Source organism: Myotis daubentonii, chromosome 2, assembly GCF_963259705.1.
Source record: "Myotis daubentonii chromosome 2, mMyoDau2.1, whole genome shotgun sequence".
Lineage (NCBI taxonomy): Eukaryota > Metazoa > Chordata > Mammalia > Chiroptera > Vespertilionidae > Myotis > Myotis daubentonii.
In genome coordinates this window covers 13,082,432-13,104,408 of record NC_081841.1, presented here as the reverse complement: position 1 = coordinate 13,104,408, position 21,977 = coordinate 13,082,432, and the positions used below count along the sequence as shown (strand labels likewise).

At 45.6% G+C, this 21,977-nt stretch overlaps 1 protein-coding gene across 1 annotated transcript in view; it reads left to right on the top strand.

Annotated features, from left to right (window-relative positions):
- Positions 1–596: 596 nt before the first annotated feature.
- Positions 597–21,977, top strand: part of C2H12orf75 (chromosome 2 C12orf75 homolog) — a 36,327-nt gene continuing 14,946 nt past the window's right edge. Inside the window, exons 1-2 of the mRNA XM_059681774.1 lie at positions 597–957; positions 13,298–13,322. Of these exons, the coding sequence (XP_059537757.1) occupies positions 612–957; positions 13,298–13,322 (371 nt within the window). The 5' untranslated portion in view covers positions 597–611. The remainder of the gene's footprint in view (positions 958–13,297; positions 13,323–21,977) is intronic.

Here is a 21,977-nt window from a genome sequence, read left to right as displayed (position 1 = left end):
CGTGTTAGGTGTTCGGTGTATCTGAATTATTATTGCAATTTCACAGGTAAAACAGCAGCTACACTAATGGGTTAAGTAACTTTGCTGAGGTCAGGAGGGGCAGAGCAGGAATTTTAGCCTGGACGATCTGATTCCAGTAACACTCACACTCGCTCAACTCTTAGACTGAAAGGTGCCATGCAAATTCACAGTTCTGCCACTTAGAATGGAGGTCCTGTATCCAGGTGATCGAAATGGTGGCATTTATTTTAAAGAGGAATAAGTTAATATGACCAACATTGGACCAACATTATGTTCTTTATTAATCAGTGTGGATGCAGGAACAGAGATGCATTAGCTCCTGTTAAAACATACATGAATTTCGGTTTGGCTTCAGATCTGAACATTATATGCCATTTTATTGGGCTCCCACTGCGCGCAAAACAAGTGTTCCCTGCCACTTCCTCTGCTCCCCACATCCCGGTGGGGAAGGAAAAGAGAAGGCGAAAGGTTGTGCAGGGTGAGCAAGTGAGCACCCCGAGCTCCTAGGCCACAGCCCCGCTTCCGCACCGGCCACGCCCGTCAGCCTCGCCCTAGCCCCCAAACCCAATTTAAACTCCCGCCTCCTCCGAATGACGACCAATGCCGGGCCGGGGAGCCCGCAGGAGGCTGCGTATTGGCCGGCGCGCTGTTGCCGAGGTGACGGGTGGGCCCGGCGGGGTCCCGTCAGGGCGGGGGCCAGGGTGCCCGGCGGTTTCCGCCGCGCCCTGGCCCGCGCGCGTCTGCGGCGGGCGGCGCCGGCCCCCGCGCGCCCCCTGGCCCCGCGCGCCCCCCGCCGCTCGGGACGCGCCGCCCTCCGCCTCCGCCTCCGTCTCCGCCCCCGGGAGCTGCGGCCGCCGGCTGCGAGCGCCGCTTCTCCGGCCAGCGGCGCGATGGGCTGCGGGAACTCCACCGCCACCAGCGCGGGCGCGGGCCCAGGTGAGCGCGGCGGGCAGCCAGGAGCCTGGGGTCGGCGACGCGGGAGATGGTGGGGAGTCAGCCGGGCGGGCCACCTCGGCCAGAGCGGCCAGGAGAAAGGCGGCGGGGAGCCGGGGAGGGAGGGCATGCACCCCCTGTGCCTGTCCCCGTTTTCGGGACCGGAGCAGACCGCCCGCTTTTGGAACCGCTGAAAGCAGGGCATGTCCCCCCGCGCGGGGGCGGTCACGCCTGGTCGAGGAGAGCCTGCAGGGCGATTCTGCGGAGGGACCGCGGGGAGCGCGGGCGGCGGGGTCCCCTGCGGTGGCTGGGCTGGGCATTCTCCTGGGGAGAGGGTTCCTAGCAGCGGTCCGTGTCCGTGCCCTGCGCTCCAACACTCGGACCCCTCCCCCCCACCCCGGCCTCGCCCCAGCCCCTCGGAATCCGGAACCCATTCGCTGCACCTGGGAAAGTGTAGCAAAGCAATTCTGGACTTTCTGAGGGTGGTGCTGGGGGAATGCGAGTGGGGTTAGAACTGCAAACAGGGCTCCAAAATTTCATCCGAGTCGGTCTTGATGCTTAAGACCTGCCCGGCTGTCTGTAGGGTTTCTCTGAGAGGCTGCCGGACAAAGGAAGCTTTAGATATGTGAGAGTTTTAATAGTAGCAGTGATCTGTTCCTAGATTTTTCATTAAAAAAATAAACACATCCTGAAACTTCTTTTTTTACACCACTTCGTTTTGTTGATTGGCAGGCGAAGTCTAGATTTCCCCCAGTCATCCAGGTGTGTGTGTGTGTGTGTGTGTGTTTTATCAAGTGACTTATATCCAAAATTTAACCCTTTCCTTTAACCCAGCTAGTGCCTCCCGATTTAAGAGCCTGGATCTGTTTTGAATAATGCCTGCTGACCTATTTTAGTGTCCGTTAGGAGAAAGAATTTGTATTTCCTTCAGCTGAGATCAATCAGATGCCACATCCTAACCCAACCAGCAAATGTAAACAGCGGTCTGATGCTGCAGTGTTTCCTAGGGGGTGGGTGTGTGGGTGTGGGCATGGGTGCCCTGTCAATGACTTTGTGACCTTGGGCCTGTCACTTCCCTTAACTCAGATCTTGGTGGAAGAGTCAGTTTAAAATCCACGCTTTATTTGTTTATTTATTTTGAAGTTTATTTTGATGCTCTTGTCCTGGGATCAGATATGGAAATCTGCTCAGGTAATTGGCCAAGTTTGTTTTTCCCCTTTGCTTGTCTGTGACCCCACATATGGGATATTTTAAGAGAAGGTACTAAAGTATGTGGCATTCTAGTCCTAGAGCTGTGAATGAACCCGAGTATTGATTTTTTGAAAAGTTTATCTCTTGCAGGTAAACTTTTATTGTCTGGAATTAAATTCCTATCCTTGTGACGTGCAGAGAGAGCCACCAGGGAACAAATCTTTCGATTCATATAACAATGACGTAGGTTAATTAGTGCCTTGTGCCATAGATTAATTTGTGCCAAGGAGGGCAAGAACAGGATTCTCACCTGAGAGTGGCCAGAGAGCTCTGCTTGGAAACCTGGAACAATGTCAAGGCCACATCATTCACCATGATTTACATTTCTCCATTTACATGCCCTGTGGCCCTATGCAATCCACTGCATGTGCACACACCCTACTTTACAAAAGGGTTAAGGACAGTTATCCACATTAAAAAAAAAAAAAAAATTGGCCTGGCAGGTGTGGCTCAGGAGTTGAGTGTGGATCCATGAAGCAGGAGGTCAGGGTTGATTCCCAGTCAGGACACATTGCCGGGTTTGGCCTTCAATCCCCAGTAGGGGGCGTGCAAGAGGCAGCTGATCAATGATTCTCTCTCATCATTGATGTTTCTATCTCTCTTCCTCTCCCTTCCTCTCTAAAATCAATAAAAACATTGAAAATAGTAAAAACTGATAGAATGATTTGTAGCATTTCCTTTAAGGTGGAGCCAGTTGAGTTCATTTACATTTTTATTACTGAACTGCTTATCTGGTGTGAGGATAGAGGGAGGAGTCCCATGGCTAAGCCAGAGTGATGATAAGGTAGCTTTGAAATGGTAATGTAAGAAAATGGGAAAAATATGATTCTCCTTACACATATCTGGTTGATCACCCTCCCCCTCCCTCGCTCCCTCCCCCAGGAGCACATTCCTTCTTACATAAAGGGAGGTATAGTTATATTGGAAAAACTCATGTCATTTTAATGAGTAGCCTTACTTTTGTTTATGATGGACAGCTCATGCAAGAACATGTTAGTCTCTCCTGTAGCTTGCTTGCTCTTTGCTAAAAATTACTTCATGTTCAGGGCAGAGCAAGATAGCAAGTGCAGGCTGTGAAACATTAAGGAGAAGAACACATCATGAACAGGGAGTTATTGCATCACCTCTTTGAGGGACCTGCCCTTATCTTTGAGAAGTCGTTCTCCAAACATTTCCCTGCTGAGTCCAGCTGGCTCGCTTGGGGATTGGGTCATTGTTATTTTTGAAATTTTCTGTTAGCTGGTGGTATGACTTTAGTTTCAGAAAGGACATGCATCAGGAAGAGAGATGGCAGGTAAAAGAAAAATAAACCAGAGTGCAAAGGTACTTCAGTTCTTTCTGTTGTGAACTTAGACATTAGCATCAAGTATGCTATTGACTGAGCTGCAAACTTGTAGTGCTGAACCCAAGCACAATGAAATGCATTACATTGATGTTGTCCCCGAAATATCCCAGGGTCATACAATCCAATAGCCTTACGTAAGCAACAACCACAACAACAAAAGTACAGAGAGAGATGGTAGGAAGGATGCTGAACTTGAGCCTGGAGAGTGCGGGTTAAGCTTGACTTTGGCACTGTGTTGGTTGTGTTACTACGGCCGTTTCATTTCACCTTTTTTTTTGAGTTTCTGATTGAAAGCACTCTGTACTGTAATTATTATAGAGTAGTGGAATATTACCATGTTGAAGGTGAAATGGCTTTCTCTGAATATTTTTCTGTAAGAACATGGCAAATCCACTTTCAGAGGAAGCGTTAGTACACTCTAATAATGCTCCCGAACTGGAAATCTCCATTATAAGCCCTGTTTTTCTCCCTAAGTGATCCAGGGAAAGCAGGTCATTGTTTCTCCTTTCCCCGAGCTATCTGGACAACTGCCTTCCTTGGCTTTTGTCTGGTGGAATTGGTTAATAGGACACATTGGTATTTAGTAGTGTACTTGAGTAAATTTGATTCTGTGTGTCCACTATGTGGAGAAACGGATAGGCAGTAAAATGGCCAACGGCCAGAAGAAATCAGCCCCTAGGTCAGTCAGGCCCTAGATCATTCCGGTTAGATTTCCTTCACAGGAGATTTCTAACTGCAAGCGCAAACGTAAACCCACCCTTCACTGTGCAGAGCACTGCACTCTGCTAGGAATTTAGGGCAGGGGCAGGGCAGCCAACAATGATGGTTATAAAATGAAGTCAAACTTTCTTGCTCTTGAGAAGTTAATAGACTAAGTAGGAAGATGAACCATTAGAGAACAGTTGCAAAGCCAATAGAATGCACATTGAACCTCCACGTGGCCAGGAGATGTTGAATAATATAGTTCCATCCCAGAGGAGTTCAGCTTTTCAGTCTAGATGGGAACATGGGAGCCATTTAGTTTTAGTACATTTTTATTCCTCTCAGTGGAGGAATTTGATTTTTCCCTCCTGAGGGCTGAAGTGGGAGGATTTGTATTTTCTACTCAGCGAAGATTCCGTACATGTTCCTGCACTGAGTCTAGACTCTAACCTATAGAGAAACATCTGGAATAAATAGTCCATTTTTAAAGGGTAACATTTACTATAAGGCAGAGGACTTTTGCTCTTCTCTGTGTTTCTCTGACCCCCACCCACACCTCTCTGCCTCAGCCATCAGATTCTTTATACCTTTGTTTTTCTTTGAACATATTCTCTAACCAGGCAGAGAAATGAGCAAGCCTGCATTTGAGCTAATGATTTATAACAGGACAGTCATTCCCTCTTATATAATTATACATATAGATTGTTAAGCAAGTCTGTAGTGTAAACCAGAAAGTCCTTTAAAAGTTTGGATGGTTCCAAGTATCTACAATAGCCCATTTCCATGCAGACTAAGGCTGTAGAAATTGTTGACAGTAACAGTTATTTCAGAAGTATTCTGCTCTTGGTAGTTGATTGACTTGATTAGTTTTTCTTTCTTTTTAAAATAAATATATTTTTATTGATTTCAGAGAGGAAGGGAGAGGGAGAGGGAGATAGAAACATCAATGATGAGAGAATCATTGATTGGCTGCCTCCTGCACACCCCCTACTGGGGATTGAGTCTGCAACCTGGGCATGTGCCCTTGACTGGAATCGAACCTGGGACCTTTCAGCCTGCAGGCCGACCCTCTATCCACTGAGACAAACCGGCTAGGGCTAGTTGTAATTTTTCTACCAGAGGTATGTGACTGGCAACTACTTAACCATAACTTTGTGGGCAGTTGATTATCAGAATGTTTCTACCATGGTTCTTCTGATAGTTATAAAACAAGAGTCTGAGGAGGAGGAGGAGGCATTTAATGATTATTTATTCCATTTTATCATTGTACCCAGGGAGTTAATATAATTCTCTTGGGTCCTGCCGGGAGCCGGTCCATCCTTGCTGTTTCAAGGGACCTGGCATATATGGCATACGGTTCTTAATATGTTTGCTCACCTTCTTGGTGCTGTGTTTTAACCAAGGTCACCTCTCCGAGAAAGGTTGAATCCCCAGGTAGGGATTTTCCCCTGAAGTTAGGGAGGGAATAAAACCCCTCAACTAAGTGCCAGGCGGGTAATTAATCCCTTTAACTACGAACAATCATGCTTAAGCTGCATAATCTTTTCTCCCTGGAATGGAGATAAGAAACGCACTAACCTTTGTAATAGAGATTGATAGGATTGAATCAACTGGTATAAATACAGTTGTAACAAGACAGAAACACACAGAATTTAGAACACAGAACTCAGAACACAGAACTTAGAACACAGGGCTTGGAAGACAGGACCAAGAGAGACAGAGCCTAGGCACAGAACCTACACAGGACGTTCTCTAGAGACAGAAGAACTTTGCTGGAGAGAGCATGCCGGAGGATCCTGGAGAGGGACTGGCCTCGGAGCCTAGAGACAGAGCCTAGCGGGAGAACATGGCAAGGGATCCTGGACTGAACCTGACTACAGAGATTGGCAGGAGAACCTGACTGGAACCTGGACACTGAACCTGACTGGAGTACCTGGACAGAACCTCTCTGGAGAGCCTAAGCAGAGCCTCTCTGGAGATCAAGACCAGAACTTGGCTGGAGATCCTGGCTAGGCTGCTGATCAACTGAACGCTGTCTCCGTGTCATTCCTTCTTCGCCGACTCCGTCCACACCTTTGGGGACCCCTGGACCTGCTGGGGTTGGACCCCAGCAGGGTCCAATTATTTAGATTAGTTATCCTCATCCCCAATTAGATAATTTCATTCTCCTCTGGTGTAGCTGTACAGTCCAGCCTTAATTGATATCTAGAAATGCTTTGGTAGTATTGCTGCCACTGTGCATTAGTCCAGGCTGAACAGCGGTGGAAATACTATACAGTTTTGTTGATATCATCAAGAAGTCCTCTTATCTTGTGCTGCTCAGCTCACTTAGGCCCCAGCCCCACCATCCTCCTTTCTTTTCTTAAACCTGCTGAACTCGCTTGTTTTCTCTCTGAAACCGTCTCCGCTGGAGAGCTGCTATTTATTGTCTCTTGTGTTCAGATGTTGGCCTTGGGAGAGCCTCCTGCCTCCTGTGCATAGCTGTTCCCTCAGCCTTTAGACCAGGGAGGGGGAGGGGGAACCTTTTTTCTGCCAAGGGCTATTTGGATATTTATAGCATCATTCTTGGGCCATAGAAAATTATCAACTTAATAATTAACCTGCTATATTTTGGTCCAACATTTAACTAACTCGCCCCTAATGCCTTGGCAGGGCCAGACCAAATGACTTCGGGAACCTTACATGGCTCTTGGGCTGGACGTTCCCCACCCCTGCTCCAGACCAACAAACCAACTTTCAAAGGAATTTTTTAACCCTCAGAAATTTGTTGTTATTGAATGAATGAGTGTACTGGGGAGAAGTGGGGGAGAAAGATGATGCAAAATTAAGTCCTAAAATGTGTGGGGACCCCGTGACGGATATGGCAGTTGAGAGAACAAAATAAAACATTTGGGAGGCCTCCTTGGAAGAAGTTGACTTATGTGACTTTGAAGAATAGGTAAGAATTGGAATAGCAGAAACAGAAACAAGGGCATTCTTAGAGCTGTATGAAATCAGGGGGACGGAGATGGGCCCGGTGCATTTCAAGGCGGCGAGAAGTCTGGCCTGCCTGGCTTTAGTAGTGCGTATTGATTACAGGGTGTTTGGAAGGAGGTAAGAGTGGTCAGGATGAGGGTGAGGAGGACAGAGGCTTTTTTCATTTTATCATAGCAAATCCTGCTTTCGTCATTGATCAGCTGCATGCCCTTGGGCAACTTGCTTAAACTGTTGGTACCATAGTTTCTTCAACTGTAAAATGGGGGAGTAACTATGGAAGTGAGTCAAGATGAACTGAGTTAATGTATGTAAAGCACTTTGTATATTGTTAAGTACTCAAATGCTATCTGTTAATATCGGGAAAGACATTCACAGCTGGTGTAGAAGGAGAGAGTGAGCATATAGGGTGACATAAATGAAAGCTGTTCTCTGGGATCAGTGCAGCGAGGAGGGTCTGGGGTGGTGGAGGTGTTGATGCCAGAGACCCCTGGAGGACAGAGCCAGGCTGAGGGTGGACTTTCTGTCAGGGAGGAAGGAGGAAGGGGAAGTAAACATGAACCCAAACTGTTAAAGCCTGGGAACTGGAAGGAGATGCTACTTACTACCTCTAAAAGGGAGGTAGGAAGAGGTAGGTGATCAATATCCTCTCGAATGTACCTCCTTTCAAGTGATGGTGAACAACAAGAGAGTGGAAATACCTCACCCAGGCATCACGACTGGTCCTTCAGAATCAGGAAGTTCACTTGTTCCAATCCCCAGAATTGACCTTGAAACCACGTGAATGGTTCATAAAGGTGACCTAAGTAAATTACTCAGTTCTGCCATGAGCCGCTTCTAGCTCACTATAGACATGGCTTAAATTATAGCAGCTAAATGTCAATGCGTTACCTTAGGTCTGTACTTACATGGCCACCTTTCTTTCTTTCTTTTTTTTTTTTTAAATATATTTTACTGATTTTTTACAGAGAGGAAGAGAGAGGGATAGAGAGTTAGAAACATCGATGAGAGAGAAACATTGATCAGCTGCCTCCTGCACACCCCCCACTGGGGATGTGCCCGCAACCAAGGTACATGCGCTTGACCAGAATCGAACCCAGGACCCTTCAGTCCGCAGGCCGACGCTCTATCCACCGAGCCAAACCGGTTAGGTCATACATGGCCACCTTTCTTTATTAATTTTTACTTACCTAAGGTGTGACTACTCAGGAAAACTTGTAAGCAAGAGATTTTCTGTAAGCGCTTCTACATTCATTAACATAATTTTGTATTTCCAGGACACATTGACCTGATGTGTTTTCTCCATTGAAGAAATGAATCTGTGTCTTTTGTTGGCTTCTTGAAAAATAAACATTGCTTTGGATAAACTGAAGAGCTGTTGTTCTACTTCTTTGGGCCAAACTGAGACTATGACATAGTTTTAGAACTATTGTGGGTCAGAGGAGACCTAGCAAGCTGTCAGAATTAAAGAGGATTTTGTTTATTTTTCTGCAGTCATGTTCTGCAGTTCTCAGAGGGGCTCTTTTGTAAAGCAAATAAAGATGAAAACATTCCTGCACATTTTTATTATTATTATTATGTTTCTGATAATTTATGGCGAAAGAAGACATAAATCTTTAGTACTTTTTAGAAATTCTTTATGTATATAATTTTAGTTTTTGGTGTGTGTGTTTAAATGATCACCACTTAGTATGAAAGAAGAAATATGATTTAATGAAATATAATTTAACAGTTCATTTACTTGTGTGAATATTTCCAGTATATTACATCAACTTTATAAAGTGCATATAGAGTAGTGATGAAAAAAAGGCATTAATTAGACTGCCTTTTCAAAAGTGAAAATGTATGTGGTCTTTCTTTTACAAAGATAAGTATTTTTGGAGTGGGGCGGGCAGGGATAAGAAGGGGTAGCGGGTAGGGTGATAACTTAAAAAGTGATGTCCATGTACTAATCCTTCAGTGTGAATGCTCTCTTATTTGGTAAAAGGACCTTTGAGATGTAATTAAGTTAAAGATTTTGAGATGAGACGGTCATATTAGGTTATCTGGGTAGGCTCTATATCCAATGATACGTGTTCTTATGAGAAACTGAAGAGGAGAAGACAGAGAGAGGAGAAGGTGGTATGAGTATGAGCAGAGTAAAGTGGCCTAAGCCAGTGGTTGGCAAACTGTGGCTCTCGAGCCACATGCGGCTCTTTGGCCCTTTGAGTGTGGCTCCTCCACAAAATACCATGTGTGGGCGTGCATGTATAGTGTGATTGAAACTTTGTGGCCCATGCGCAGAAGTCGGTATTTTGTGGAAGAGCCACACTCAAGGGGCCAAAGAGCCGCATGTGGCTCTTGAGCCGCAGTTTGCCGACCACTGGCCTAAGCTGAAGAACGTCAGTGTCGAGGAATGCCCACTGCCACAGATGCCAAGAGGCAGGGATGGCATCTTCCCGAAGGCCCCCGGAGAGAGTGTGGACCTGAGACCCTGATTTTGTCCTTCCGGCCTCCCGAACTTCGAGAGCATAACCAGGGACCACCCAGTTTGCGGTGATCTGTTACAGCAACCATAGGAAACTAATACAGGAGGCTTTTCTGCCGTTGTTTGGGAATGGGACAAGATTAGAATATACGAAAAATATTGTTAAAAACTCTACACCTGGAATGTAAATAATTACTGGTTGAAGTGCATACAGCACCATTCCATCCTGGTATGATTCATAAAGCACTTCAAGGTGGCTCAGAATCTCATTTATTAGGAGGCCAATTTTTTATAAAATATTTTGTAAAACCTGAAGAATACCTGAGAGGTCTTTTCCTCCTGCTAGCACCCAGCTCTCTGCTTCCCGGACACCAGCTGGGTGTCCTACAGTTGGAGTCAGGTCTGACCTAACTCCACGCAGGGTCAGTCACCATAGGTTTCAGGGCTCGGTGCCGGCAGATGCCCAGTCACAAGCATTGTGTCCCCAGGTTACTTGCACATTTTTTTGGGGGGGGGGATGTCCACAGCCCCATCCTCAGATTTTCTAATTTGTTAGAAAGGCTCTCTGAACTCAGAAAGGTATTTTACTTCCCAGTTTAAATTTACTGGTTTATTGTAACCATTTACAATTCCTTTTTGTCACTAGAACTGCATGTGATAGATACTTTTATGAAAGCAAACCTCCCCCCCCCCTTCTACTTTTTAGGAAGATATTTAAAATTATGCTGATCCTTTACACCGTTGGAAAATAGTCATTAACTCTTTGACCCACAAAAAATAATAGTCTGTTTGTTTTGTGGTGCTTTTATTCCACAAGAAACATGGCTACCTTGTTTCACCTCTATTTCTCCTAAGGCCATTATGCTAATGCACCAAGGCTACCTTTAAAAAGTAGAGTCATTTTGGCAGGAAATGAAGTGGCACTGACAGGGATGATTGCTCTTCTCCCCCCCCCCCCCCCCCCCCCCGGGGCCTGGAAAGAGGTGGCCACACCACTGTAAATATTTGTTTAATAAATGACAAATCACGGGAACCATACACACAATAGTTCTAACCAAAGTACTTTTTGCATAAATTAGAGACCTTCATCTAGTTAAGGATGATCAATATTTTGGTGAAGTGTGATTAAAATGTTGCAGTGAGGGAAATGATATGTATTCTTATATTTATAATAATTTTTTGATTTCATACTTTTACTGCACAAAGATATTTCACATTTTATATTCCTAGATATTCTGAGAGTTTTGCTGGGGGTTTCCAACAATTGCAATTTTTTCCCAACGATTACTTTTTTTTAAATTTTTTTACTGAGAAGTTGTGTGTGTGTGTGGGGGTTGGGGAGGTGGGGGGGGGGGTTGGTCATGTTCTACCTGCCCTTGTAAACTTAAAATACCATGTTACCTTGCACATTTCCTTCCCTAAAAAAAAACAAAAACAAAAACCGAGCACGTATTACAATTATGTGTATGCCCTTGAAGTAGTGTTTCTGACTTCTTTGCCCTTCTTTCCATTATTAAATAGATGGTGATGTAAATAAGGGGCATTTGAGAACAAAGAAATGATCTCTGACTTCCTTTGGGGAGGTAACTCCAGGCATCTGCTTTGGCCTGCTGGGAAGGGAGATGGTGAACCCAGCTGGGAAGAGGCCCCTGGGTGCCCAGAGCTGGTGCAATCAGGTGAAGTGGATGGAGGTTTCCTGGTGGCTGATTAAAATAAGTGCTGATTAGACAACATGGTGCTGTTTTGAAACTAATTTCACACATGTTATTGAGCCGTCTTCTCAGCGGCCTTTATCCCACCCCCTCCCACCCCCCACCCCCCGCGTTAGACACTGAAACACAGTGATTTATTGGCTGTTGGACAAATATTGGAACAAGGACTTGACTGGAGCCTTCTGCCTTCCGATTCCATGGTATTCTTTTCCTGCCACCCTACTGCCCCTGCTGAGATGGAGCGGGTGGCGTCTGTCCCCTCCATTCTCCCTGTGGGCTGTCCTAGGTGGCCCTTCATTGCCGAATGGACTCACGGTCCACGTGATGGTCTCGGCCTTCTTTTCCCTGTAACACTTCACAGAATCAAGTTTCTGATACATTGGTTCTCCCTTTTCCTGACCACACCCAAACCCTCAATTCCCTACCCTTTTCCATGAAAATAAAAATGAGAAAATAGGGTAGTATTTTAATTCTGGACTGTCTTCCAGATTCTCATACTCGTTTTGACTTTGAAATAAAATGTTCATTTTCACGGTTTTTTGGTGGCACTAATCCTTTATTTTTCTCTCTCTCAAGTTACGCTGCTGTTGGCAGTGTTTCTTATGTGAAGATGTTTTTTTTTTTTTTTTTTTAAGTTTTAGGATTTTTTAGTTTTATGATCTCAGATGCCAAAGCACTTTTTATTTATATAAGTGATAGTTGTGGCACAGAAATATTACCCTTCCCTGAAGAAAGGAACTACGTTTGTGACAAAATTGAGGTTTGGTCAGAGCCTTAAAAGTATTTGTTTGAGACACAGTCTTGGTTATCTGTGTGCTCTGCAGGGAGTTTGCAGTAGGACAATCCTAAATTAGTAACCCCAGAGCATAGTTCCTGCAGTCTTGGCAATAACTTTTCCTGCAGACTCACTCGCTTACTCTGTAGCACATCTTCCTTCGTTTTGATGTTTCTGTGACTTGTGCAGAAGTTATTTTCATTTCCATTTCATAGATATGGAAATCGAGATATTAAGTGGAATGTGACTGTTAATAATAACAACTGAGATATTTTTATGGCCAGACTTTGTGCTCTGTCTACATGTATAGTTTTTTTGTTTTTAATCTTCATAACCTTTGAGGAAGCTACTCTTATTACCCTCATTTGACACCTGAGGGAAGTGAGGTTTTGAGAGGTTGAAGGACACTGACTGTTACGTGGATAGTAAAGTTGGAACCAAGCTCTGGGTCGCTAGGTAAGGATACTAGGGGAAGGAAGTGTGGAGGCCATGTTGTGGGCGGAGAACCTGTGATGAGTGATAAGATTGGGGTCCAGAGAGATGGGTTGTTTCTGGCATGTCAGGGGGAAGCAGGAACAAGAGGGCTCCATGGCAAGTGGGAGCACGCTTATAAATGTATGTAACTCCTCTGGAGCTGGGCTGGTGTCCTTGACATGTCCTACGTCACATAGGACCTCACCTTCTTTTTGGCTCCTGACTGTGCTTTACTTTGTGAGTAATGCAGAGTGTGACATACAACAATGCCAGATAGACACCAGCTTAGAAGGGCTGTGGCTTAGAAAGGAAAATATTTCTCAAATCCATCTGTTTCTTTCTCTGTAAAACGAGAAGATTGGATGAGGTGATCTGTAAAAATCCCTTCAGAACCACCACCCTGTAATATATAGGAATTGTTAAACATGGGCAGGATAAATTCTAAATTTAGGATTTGAATTTTATGATTGTCTTGTCCTCCTTTTCCTGAAATAATCGTTTAAAACACCATATTCTGAAGTCGTCTCATAGAATATTATTTTATTTGGGTATTGGGCTTAAATTCTTTTGGGGGGCTGAAAATTTTTGTGGCAATACTATCTATCTCACTAATACAAACCTATCTTCCCCCCCCTCCTCCCCAGGCCCTGCAGGAGCGGCTAAAGATGTGTAAGTATTTAATATTATGATTTGCTAAACTCTTTCTAAGGAACACACTCATTTCATGATTATGACCTTTAGATATATGTAGGTATGGCCAAAGAGACACGGAAATACTTTCTGTACTATGTACAAATCAAGATTATCATTTGGTTTATGACTAAAGTGCTATTTGAAGAATGTGATTATGACCCCCCCCCCAACAGATTTTTTTAAAAAATTTATTTTTAGAAAGAGAGGGAGAGGGAGAGAGAGAGATAGAAACATCAATGATGAGAGAGAATCATTGATCTATCGGCTGCCTCCTGCATGCCCACTGCTGGGGATCAAGCCCGAGACCTGGGCATGTGTCCTGACCAGGAATTGAACCATGACCTCCTGGTTCAAAGGTTGATGCTCAACCACCTAGCCATGCTGGCTGGCAGAAAAGTTAAAAGAAAAAATCAGCTGCTATTCTACCACCAGAGACAACCATCATTAATAGTTTACACTATTCCATTTTTTCTAATTCTGCCTGATTGTGTGTATATATGATCTGGTACATTGAAGTCTGTTACTCTTTTATTTAATTTTTGCGTGGAGGATATGTAGGTGTACTTTTAGGCTAAAGGGTTGAAACCAGTTGAGTCAGAAAAGCTGAGGTTGGTTTGGGGAGGGAGTTATCTGTGGTGAGGGAGAAAATAAATGATGGAAATAGGTATTAGAACAGGGGACAAGGATTAAAAATGTAGATTAACCTTAGAAACTCGAGATAAGGAGGAATGCATGGGTGAAGATATATGAAATTTAATCGCCTTAAGACAGACTTGCATGCATATCCTGGAGTGAGCCTTCCTTTTTCTCTCTCCCTCTGTCTCTTTAAAATTAAATCACAGGGCAGTAACATGCAGAACAAAACAGAAGTGGCTTCAGTGTGATGACATTTGGCTGCTTTCACAAACCTGCCAAGATCAGCCATGCTTTTTAAAATTGCAGTGAATGATCTTAGCTCTTTGGCACAAACAGGTTGTGTTGGGATATTTTTGGCTGGAGATGGCAGAGGCCCAGCTTAAACTGGCTTAAACAAACAAACAAAAAGGAATTTATTGGCACGTGTAACGGAAAAGCTCCAGGGGTTTGGCCTAATCAGCTGGGTTCAGGTAATCAAATGACAGGTACGAATGCTCTCATCTCCGCCTTCCTGTTTTTGGCTCCACGCATAGGCAGCTTTCCCCAAGTGGTGATGGAGATGCCAGTTTATATCTTATCAGCTTAATGATTCCTGTGGGAAGAGGGCTTCTCTTTTCCTGTGGTTTGATGAAAAGTTCTAGGGCGAGGCTCTCCCTGGCCAGGACTGGGGTCCTGTGCCTCTTTCTGAAATAGTCAGTGGGCCAGGGAACGTGAGCTTCTCATTGGCCAGGCCTAGGTCATGTGCCCACTGCTGCAGCCAATCAGTGCCATTAGCTCCACATGACTATTTGGCCAAAAAGTGAGAGAGTGGCAGTTCCCACTCCAAAGAAAAATTGGGATGCCGTTACCAGAATGGGGGCAATTACATCTGGGCAGGCAGAAGCAAAGCATGTTCTCCATGTAGGCCAATTTTCATGTTATTAAAAAAACTCTCAACTTAAAATTTTAAGCAGTAGTTATAAAAATGTTATCAGTATGCTTCAAATAAGAAATGCTATTAAACAAGTTGACTCAGACTTAGTAGCTGCTGTTAAAAGGAAAAGACCATAGCCACTCACTGTAAGCAAGATAACTCAAGTGCTTCTTTCACTTAAAACTTGTAAAGTGACATTTCATTAAGGTTCCTTTCTTGACAAAGCAATTTTATTCTTACGGAAAGTGGCAGCTGAAGAGAAAATTATCTTGGAACGAGTTAACATAAAACACGCTGAAGCTCTGTCTTTTTAAAAAAATGAAATTACGAATCTCTAGTCTTGAGTTTCCTTGGACTCCTTTATTAATTTCTGTATCTTATATCAGCCCTCTGTTCCTCGTCACGAACCTGAGGGTGTCTGATGGACCCATCCTCTGTGAAGTAGCGGGCAGGGTGTGGAGGATGGGGCGGGGTAGCATTGGAAAAGCGTGCATTTGGGGAGCAGAGAGACCTGCTGCCATTTACTAGCTGTGCCCTTGGTATTCTTATCTGCAAAATTAGAATAGCACTAACTGTGCAGGGCAGCCATCTTCATCTTTACCGTCATCCTCTGCAGTTAGTAGCTCCTCTTGATTGAGGGCTGTGAGCTGTATAGCGACTCTAGCACTTCAGGTACATTATCTCATTCCGTACCCATGGCAGTCCGATGGGGACAGTAATGCTGTTTCATTTTGCAAATGAGGAATGAGGCAGAGAGCGCTTAAGTGACTGCTCGAGGGTTATGATGGTTATTGGTGTAGTTCTGTGTCCTAGTGTAATACTTGGCATATGCTTTGCTGCCCCCCTGTAAATGCTAGAGAACGATTGGGTGGTTTAATTGGTGTTGAGAAGATTTAGCAGAGCCTTCGCCATGAATACCTGATGGCAGAAGACCTGTTGCCTGGAGGGCCTTGCCTTCATAGAGATTGCACAGTCCCAGAGGGTGTCCGTCCGTACACGGTTAGATTTTCCTTGGGCAGGACCCAGCGGAATATGACCTTGAAGAGATAAAGTAGATGGGTGGCTTCCTCCAGGGATAGAGACCAGCAAATGTTGCTGAAATGCTTGACTACAAGGCATGAGCTAGAGAGACGGGGAGGGACGCCCACAGGGGCTCATGAATGGCGCGCGCGCGCACGTGTGTGTGTGTGTGTGTGTGTGTGTGTGTGTGTGTGTGTGTGTGTGTAGGGACTGGAGGTGAAGTTGCAACAAGACAGCGGGCGTCTTGGGACTGGGAACAGCGGAAGGAAGACTTTCCCCCCCCTTAGGGAGTGGGATTTTTCTCCTCTGAAATGTCAGAGGTGAAGTAGTTCCAGGAACCAAGCTCCACTGAGCAGCCGTGGGAGTAAGTTATTAGAGCAGCAATTAAAATGGTTGGGATAGAGGAAGTCAGTGAAATGCGAGGCAAGAGGTCGATTGGATGATCATGATGCTCAGAAAGAAAGCCAAGGTCTTCAGTGCGTTGGGGCTGTTTGTAGCAGGCTCCGGCGCCCAAGGGGAGAGGTTTTGAGTGAAGGCGGAATTGGCCCCGAGTGAGAGAGCTCTGTGGGGAGGTTGAGGAGCATGCTGGCTCCATCTCCTGTTTGGAGACTCGGATGTGAGAAAAAAGCTGCATGTGGTCCAGGTTCTGGAAAAGTGATACCATCAGGGAATAGCAGGGGTTCTTTAGGTAAGGAGGCGGAGAGAACATTCCTGACTGACTTATGGCAAAATTTACTTTCACAGCCAGTGATGAAATAACCCCAACCCCATGTGCTTCTTAGGAGAGCAGTAGAGGGGCAGGGAAATGGTAATTCAGCTCTGATCCATTAGCCCCATACAAGGAGTGAATGCTACTCAAGTTCTCCAGTAATACATTCTAGAAGAAAGAAGGGGACCGATATTGCCAAGGGGCTCATCCAAGGAAGAGATTTAAAGATGACTCTCCAAAGAAGTTTTGACATTGGGAAGAAATGAATGAGGTTTGCGTATAGGCCGAAACAGTCCACGATAAAACATTAATTCGATCCTAAATCAAATGTAATTGTTTGGTAGACTTGATCAGAAGCACCCTAGAAAGCAGGAGCCGTCATAAAAACATTATAAAGAAAGTTAAATAATTATACTTTATCTGGAGAACTGTGGTGTGACTGGAAGTCCGTATTGTCAATTAACAAACTTATTCCGAAAGATTACGATGAATGGCAACTAAAAGTAGATAGTTAGCTACGCTCAAAGTCTCCAGAGGCTTCCATATTAAATTTTTACTGTTTACAAATAAACTAAGTTGGTGGCACTGCAAATATGGAAAAAGAAAAGACTGCAGGCTGGTTTTCAGCTTCTTAGATCATTGCTAATAAGAATAGCTCTAGATTTAGAATATTTTTCTTGATGAATAAAAAAATAAATCTCTCTCTCTCTCTCTCTCTCTCTCTCTCTCTCTCTCTCTCTCTCTTGCCACATAACTATGTTAGGTCTGGAAAGCTAGGGAAGTGAACTTTGTGCATTTTAAGGCAGGCTATAGCCAGAATGAGTTAGGAGATGCTAATTGGGTGTGGGGGAGGGAACTCTGTCTCACATTTGTCATCTGTATTTGTTCCTGAGAGTGCACACAATGGATCCGTGCCATGGCTCCATTATTTTACCTTTGAAACCCTTTTTAAGGTCACTTCAGATAGCTTTTTTATACAACTCAGAAACTGAGCAAATAAGTGAATAAAACATTTTGACTATCATGTATTACTGAGGAAGAAAAAAGTAGTGGTTTATATTTGATATAGTAACTTTGGATAAAGTTTCTTTCTTTTTAAATTTATTGTTTTTGTTAATTCCCACTCAAGGATATTTTTCCATTGATTATTAGAGAGAGTGGAAGGGAGAGGGAGAGACAGAAACATCCATGTGAGAGACACACATCGATTGGTTGCCTCCTACACACACCCCGACCAAGGCCAGGGAACCTGTAACCAAGGTACATGCTCTTGATTGGAATCGAACCCAGGACCCTTAAGTCCACAGGCCGACGCTCTATCCACTAAGCCAAATGGCTAGGGCTCCTCCCTCCCTCCCTCCCTCCCTCCCTCCCTCCCATCCTTTTCCTCACCCAAGGATAGTTTTACATTGATTCTAGAGAGAGGACAGGAGAGGGAGAGGAAGAGAGAGAGAGAAACATTGATGTGAGAGAGAAACATGCACCGGACTGGGGATCAAACCTGAAACCTCAGTATGTGCCCTGACCCGGAATCGAGCCTGCAGCGATTTTGGTGTATGGGACATACAATTGAGCCACCCGGTCAGGGCTGGATAAGGTTTCTTTTAATTAAAGTGATAGTTATTGATAAGATGGAGATCATAGTAGTATAAACTGATGGAAAGATTTAGGTATTCTGTACAGATACTTGGTTTTAAATAGGAAGGCACAGAATACAGTGATAAACAGGAGAGGCAGAGGAAAGCCATCTCCCCCCAAAGAGCAACCACAGGCACGTAACTGGTTTGGAGGCAGCCCGCCTCCTGGGACCTGGACTTGAAAGAAGTCAGAGAGAAATCCGGTCTGTCTGGTTCGTTCAGGAAGGGTCTACAGACCTAGTGTGAAGCAGACAGGCTCTGAATCAGTGCGGATGTTCAGTCTGATAAGGGTTCAGACATTAGCAAGTTCACAGGCAGGAGGCTACAGGTGTTGGTGGTAACTGAGATAGAAGAAAGCAGGTTTGAAATCTGAAGTTATCCAACTGTACGTTTAGTTGTGGTTGCCGATGGTTAGTTCCTCTTTTTTTCTTTTTCTTTTTTTCTGACATGCTTGTGTGAGGGCCAAGTGTTGGGCCAGCTTTGGTAAGAGAGATGTCACTCAACAGTATACCACTCTGCAAGGGTCTGTCAGTTTTAAAATGTCAACTGAAGATTTATCTCTTTAACCATCTCCAAAGTGGGGGAAATATTAGTGACGAGTGGCCCACCCTCAAACATATTTATTGATGCCATGACCAAGAATTTGAGTCCATGCCTGTGAGCAGGTGATCTCACTTGAGGTTATTTTGAGAACCACGGGGTTAACCTTGGACGTTCTTTCTCCTTGAACACCTCTCCATTGGTAAAAGAAGCTAATTTTTTGCTAACAAAAGAGACCCAGTTTTAATGAAATGCCCAGTGTATTTTTTAAGCCTGGTCCAAAATAGTTAATACATGTTCCATGGCTCTTAGAAAATGTTCCTTTGGCTTAAAAGGTTTTCTTCATAAGATGGTATGCGAGCTGATGATTAAAAAATAATTGCACTGTTACATTTTTTTTCAAACTCTACAGCACTTTCCACAACTTTTCAAATGATGTTTATGGTCAGAAAGAAAGCACTCTCTTCATAGCGGAGAACGCAGTTTACCATTAGGCTTTCGGTCATGCTCTCTCTGCAGCAAACACGCTTAGCACGCAAGCTTACTCTGTAGAGTAGTGGCTCACATATAACTAGAAAATAATGCAAGTCCTTTAGTACTACTTTCCTCCTTTGCTCTCTGGACTATAGAAGCAAGTCTTCCTTCTAAGATTGATTCCGGGCACAGCTGTGGAATGGACGATGTTGATACCCAAAACCCAGCCTTAGTTCTGGCCCTTCCCGGGGGTCTATCCCTTCTCTCTCTCCCTTTATCTCTCTCTCCCTCCCTCCCTTCCTCCCTCCCTCCCTCACACACACACACACTCATGCTTCTCTTTTTGGCACAGAGGCCCACGTAACTGATCATAGAGATCTTGAATTTGTAACTTTAACCAACAGGTACAATTAAACTATACTTAAATCTCATCCTTTCTAGACCCTTAAAATTATTCACATAGTTGGTTGCTTATATATATACTAGAGGCCCGGTGCACAAAAATTTGTGCACTTGGGGGGGAGAGGGGGTCCCTCAGCCCGGCCTGTGCCCTCTCGCAATCTGGGACCCCTCGGGAGATAATGCCCTGCTGGCTTAGGCCTGCTCCCGGGTGGCAGAGGGCAGGCCCAATCCCTAGGTGCAGCCCCTGGTCGGGCTCAGAGCAGGGTCGATCAGGGGGTTGGGGAGCTCCCCCCTGTCACACACAGAGCAGGGCTGATCAGGGGGTTGAGGAGCTCCCCTGTATCACTCACAGAGTAGGGCCAATAGGGGAGTTGGGGCACCGCCCCCTGTCACACACAGAGCAGGGCGGATCAGGGGGTTGGGGCGCCGCCACTGTCACACTCAGGGCAGGGCCGATGGGGAGGTTATGGCTCTACCCCGTCACACACAGAGCAGGGCCCGTGGGGGGGCGGGGGGGATTGGGGCGCCGCACCTTGTCACACACAGAGCAGGGCCGATCAGGGGGGTTTGGTCGCTGCCCCCTGTCACGCTGATCCCGGTACCGGGAGGCCTTGCTGCTCCGCTGATCCCAGTGCTGGGAGGCCTCGCGGCTCCACTGATCCCGGTGCTGGGAGGCATATTACCCTTTTACTATGTAGGATAGAAGCCTGGTGCACGGGTGGGGGCCAGCTGGTTTGCCCTGAAGGGTGTTCTGGATCAGGGTGGGGGTCCCCACTGTGGTGCCTGACCAGCCTGGGTGAGGGGATGATGGCTGTTTGCAGCTGGTCACACGCCCTTCAGGGTGGGGGTCCCCACTGTGGTGCCTGACCAGCCTGGGTGAGGGGATGATGGCTGTTTGCAGCTGGTCACACGCCCTTCAGGGTGGGGGTCCCCACTGGGATGCCTGGCCAGCCTGGGTGAGGGGCTGAGGGCCGTTTTCAGGCTGGCGGGTGACTGAAGCTCCCAACCGCTCCTTTTTTCCTTTTTTTTTTCATTCTGGGCCAGCTTTAGCTCTGAGGCTCGGCTCCAGCTATGAGACTTGCACTGCTGAAAGCAGGTTTCTGGCCTTTGTTTACCCTTCTGTATTTGAAACAATGTTGTGATCCTGCTGGCTAAAGCCGGGGGTTTTGTTTAGCTTCTATTTTTTGTAACATAGTTGCTTAGAGTGCAACTGAGAGGCCGGCAAGGCAGGCGGGAAAGCTTTGGCTTCCTCTGTCACTAAAGCAAGCAAGCCTCATGTTAGTTTCCAGCTGCCTGGCTGCCGGCCGCCATCTTGGCTGTCAGTTAATTTGCATATCTCACTGATTAGCCAATGGGAAGGGTAGCGGTCGTATGCCAATTACCATGTTTCTGTTTTATTAGATAGGATACCTTTGAATAAAAAAAAAAAGCCGACCTATTTGTGTCCTTACCTCCCTTTACTCTTGACTTCGTTAGGGAGGCCAGAAGTCAAGGTGGGCTGTGACTTTCCCGTCTCACTGCATTTGGTTATTCTATTAGGGCGTTAAAACTGTGGTAAACTCAAGGGTTTCTCTGGCAGAGTTTTAGATTCAGTTCCATATTGCAGGGAGGCTTTTGTGGCTGTTTAGTCCCTGGTGAGATTAGAGACAGCTGATGTGGCCGCTTATGTTTCCTATTTCCTCTCTCAAGAGCACGAGACCGGCCCAAATTAGAACCGAGGTGAAACTAATGACAGGGAGTGGACTTTCTTTGCCGTCCCGGAACTTTCTGTCTTCCTGGCAGTGCCGTTGAGAAAGGGGGTAGGCCAGTAGGGTGGGAGGCATGGAATTGCGGTGGTTGCCTTGTTAGGGTACAGCTGTCCTCCTCCAGACTCACTCTAGTCACCCATTTGCCGCTAGACCCACAAATAGAGTCAGACCCCAGTGCTCCCCAAAGGGACAAGTGCACAGTCTGACCTGGGAGGAGCGAGTTTAGACTACAAAACAACTGCAGAGTTTTGTAGGCTGTATGACCAGACACCGAGGGAATGTGTCTGGGAATGGATTCTAAGGGTGTGCAACCAAGGGGGAAGGAGTATCTATTGAATTTGACTGGATTTATTATCTAATGGAGATTCTAGGTTTAATAACTTAGGTGCCCGGCTGGGACAGTTCAGTTAACTCAGTTGATGAAACAGAATGAGCTTGCACTCTAACCAGGGAAGTTATGACAGAGCTTCCCTGGTATAACGGAGAGGAAGGGGACCCAAAGGCTTAAGGGGGTAGGAATGCCGGTATGAATCTCTGAAGTGTGACCTGCTC